This window comes from Coenobita brevimanus, chromosome 81 (genome assembly GCF_032717465.1).
Source record: "Coenobita brevimanus isolate Jiangsu-jjx chromosome 81, ASM3271746v2, whole genome shotgun sequence".
Classification (NCBI taxonomy): Eukaryota; Metazoa; Arthropoda; class Malacostraca; order Decapoda; family Coenobitidae; genus Coenobita; species Coenobita brevimanus.
The window spans coordinates 22,328,913-22,331,023 of NC_137034.1; the positions used below are offsets into that span (position 1 = coordinate 22,328,913).

Here is a 2,111-nt window from a genome sequence, read left to right on the forward strand (position 1 = left end):
GCATGACCCGGGGCAAATCAGGGATGGGAGCAGGGATACTAAGAGTTAAGCTGTAATGGCGTGCGAGAGCATCAGCCTTCTCGGTAGTAGTTAGTATATCTACACCATCTAGGGTTAGGGGATATGAGAAGGAGGATAACTTACCCTTCATGGCCTGCACAAAACGCCAGGTGCGTGTGGAGGAGGTGGAGAATGACAGAGACACCACAAAAGTCGCCCAAGCCTTTTGTTTTGCAGCCGGGACAGTACGAATGCATTCCGCGTTTAATCGATGATATCGAACCCTGTTGCTCTCAGACAAGCAGGTCCACCATGCGCGCCAAGCCCGGTGCTGCTAACACCACTCGGTGACACTCCTCGGTCCACCACGGGACACCACACCGTGGCGTCCAGCGGGAAGTGACCAGCGAAAACGCATCCTTACCTGCTGCTACCAACCAATCCAAAAAAGCACCCGCAGTGATATTTAGGAGAAAGTGGAGTACCGGCAGAGAGTCCGTCAAGGCCACAGAAAACTTTGTCCATCCACCATCCCACAGGCGCCATCGCGGGCTCGCAGGAACCAAGTCGGAAACAGATACATCGGGGAAGCGGATTATTAGCGGGAGATGATCGCTACCCATAAAGGGTCCCACAGTAAACTCTGCCCCATGGAAATAAGCATCCCCTATACACAGATCTAAAGCTGAACCCACTCCTGTGTGTGGATCATAACGGGTCTTGAGGCCCACTGGGGAGAGAAGGGTGTACCTATCCGACTGCAGCAGATAAGAGAACAGGGAAGAACCTGAGGCATTGACAGATCTACAAGGGAGGTCAGGATCCCACAGGGAGTGACGGGCATTGAAGTCACCAAAGACCAGTGCTGGTGAAGGAAGCTGGTCTAAGTAATGCATTAATTCGGCAACTGTAAGAGTGCGACAGGGGTTGTATAAAAGTAGCAAGGAAACCCGATGTCCCTGCAGCTCTACCTGTGCACCCAAGGTCTCTAATACCCCATTATGACAAGTGGTGAGAGGAAATGGCCTGCATGGAACACCCTCTCTGACCAGTAAGGCCAACCCTCCCCCCTGTTGAGCCGGCCTATCCTGTCTAACTACAGTGTAACCCCTAAGGTGAAAATGGAGATGTGTTTGTAGCCACGTTTCGCTTATCCCAATAACCGAGGGAAGAAGTTCATCCAAAAACATCTTGAATTCATGGGTTTTTCTCAGTACAGAACAAGCGTTCCACACCACCATAGAAAAAGGCGTAAGAGTGGAGTCTAAGAAGATGGCACGAAGGAGAATAGCCTGGGCATGAGTTGCTCACCGATGTCCTTGGGTGAGATTCCCTGAAGATAAGCGGAGATGGCATCGATGATGATCTGGAGAAGGGTAGCAAGATCCACAGAGGGGAGAGGTCGCGGCTGGCTACCGAAGGAGGGGGGTGATAAAGGAGGTCGCTGGGGTCTGGCTGGCGGGGTACGAGTTGCGGAGGCACACTGAGGGGCGTGTTCCTGTGGTTGACCTTGGGAGGGGAGTGGAGCCGGCATGAGCTCATCCATCGGGGTCCTGTCCGCTGGGAGACGTGGTTGGGGATGACGACGTTCAGGTCCGTGAGGGCACCTCAACCTCGGGGGGTGAGTGGACGACTGCTGAGTAGGACAATTTCTGGGGGGAAGTATCGACCTCAGTGATTGGCGAGGGTTCTGAACCCCAGGTCCCGAAGTCCGTTGTTGCAGTTCTGTTATCTTGTTCTTCCAAGGTGCCAAACCGGTTCATAATGGGTATCCTCACTGAGGGACGAGTCGGCCCCCATCCTTTGGAAGAGGAACTACCGTGGGCAGAGCCACGCGAAGGGGCCCAGAAGCCGTCTTGGAGGGTATTTGTCGTAGGAGCTGGTGGACGTGACACTCTGTCAGAGATAGGATGATCCCGACGGTAGGTGGCTGGGAGGGCACGCAGGATCTTGTTGATGTCCGCCGTGGGTGTTGAAGAGATCCTGCCATCACGATCTACACTTAAGGCCAGGCAATATATTGGACACATGTGCGAAACCGGCCTTTGGGCACCACCACACAAGTAGCAGTGTGGGTCTAAAGAACAGGTGGTACCATCCTCTGTCCGAAA

The 2,111-nt window shown here is 53.8% G+C and overlaps 1 protein-coding gene across 1 annotated transcript; it reads right to left on the reverse strand.

Annotated features, from left to right (window-relative positions):
- Window positions 1–293: 293 nt before the first annotated feature.
- On the reverse strand, window positions 294–1,546 carry LOC145409503 (uncharacterized). The gene is made up of 2 exons (XM_080279894.1): window positions 1,312–1,546; window positions 294–907 (listed from the first exon to the last, which is right to left on the reverse strand). The coding sequence occupies exons 1-2, from the start codon at window positions 1,544–1,546 to the stop codon at window positions 294–296; spliced, it is 849 nt and encodes a 282-aa protein (XP_080136020.1).
- Window positions 1,547–2,111: the final 565 nt, after the last annotated feature.

Bases quoted from the DNA above. Each gene is read 5' to 3' on its own strand.
- LOC145409503 (XM_080279894.1), bottom strand. From the start codon at position 1,546: ATGGATGAGCTCATGCCGGCTCCACTCCCCTCCCAAGGTCAACCACAG. The intron at 908-1,311 runs GTGAGCAACTCA...GCACTCTTACAG, and splicing joins AATCTCACCCAAGGACATCG to TTGCCGAATTAATGCATTAC.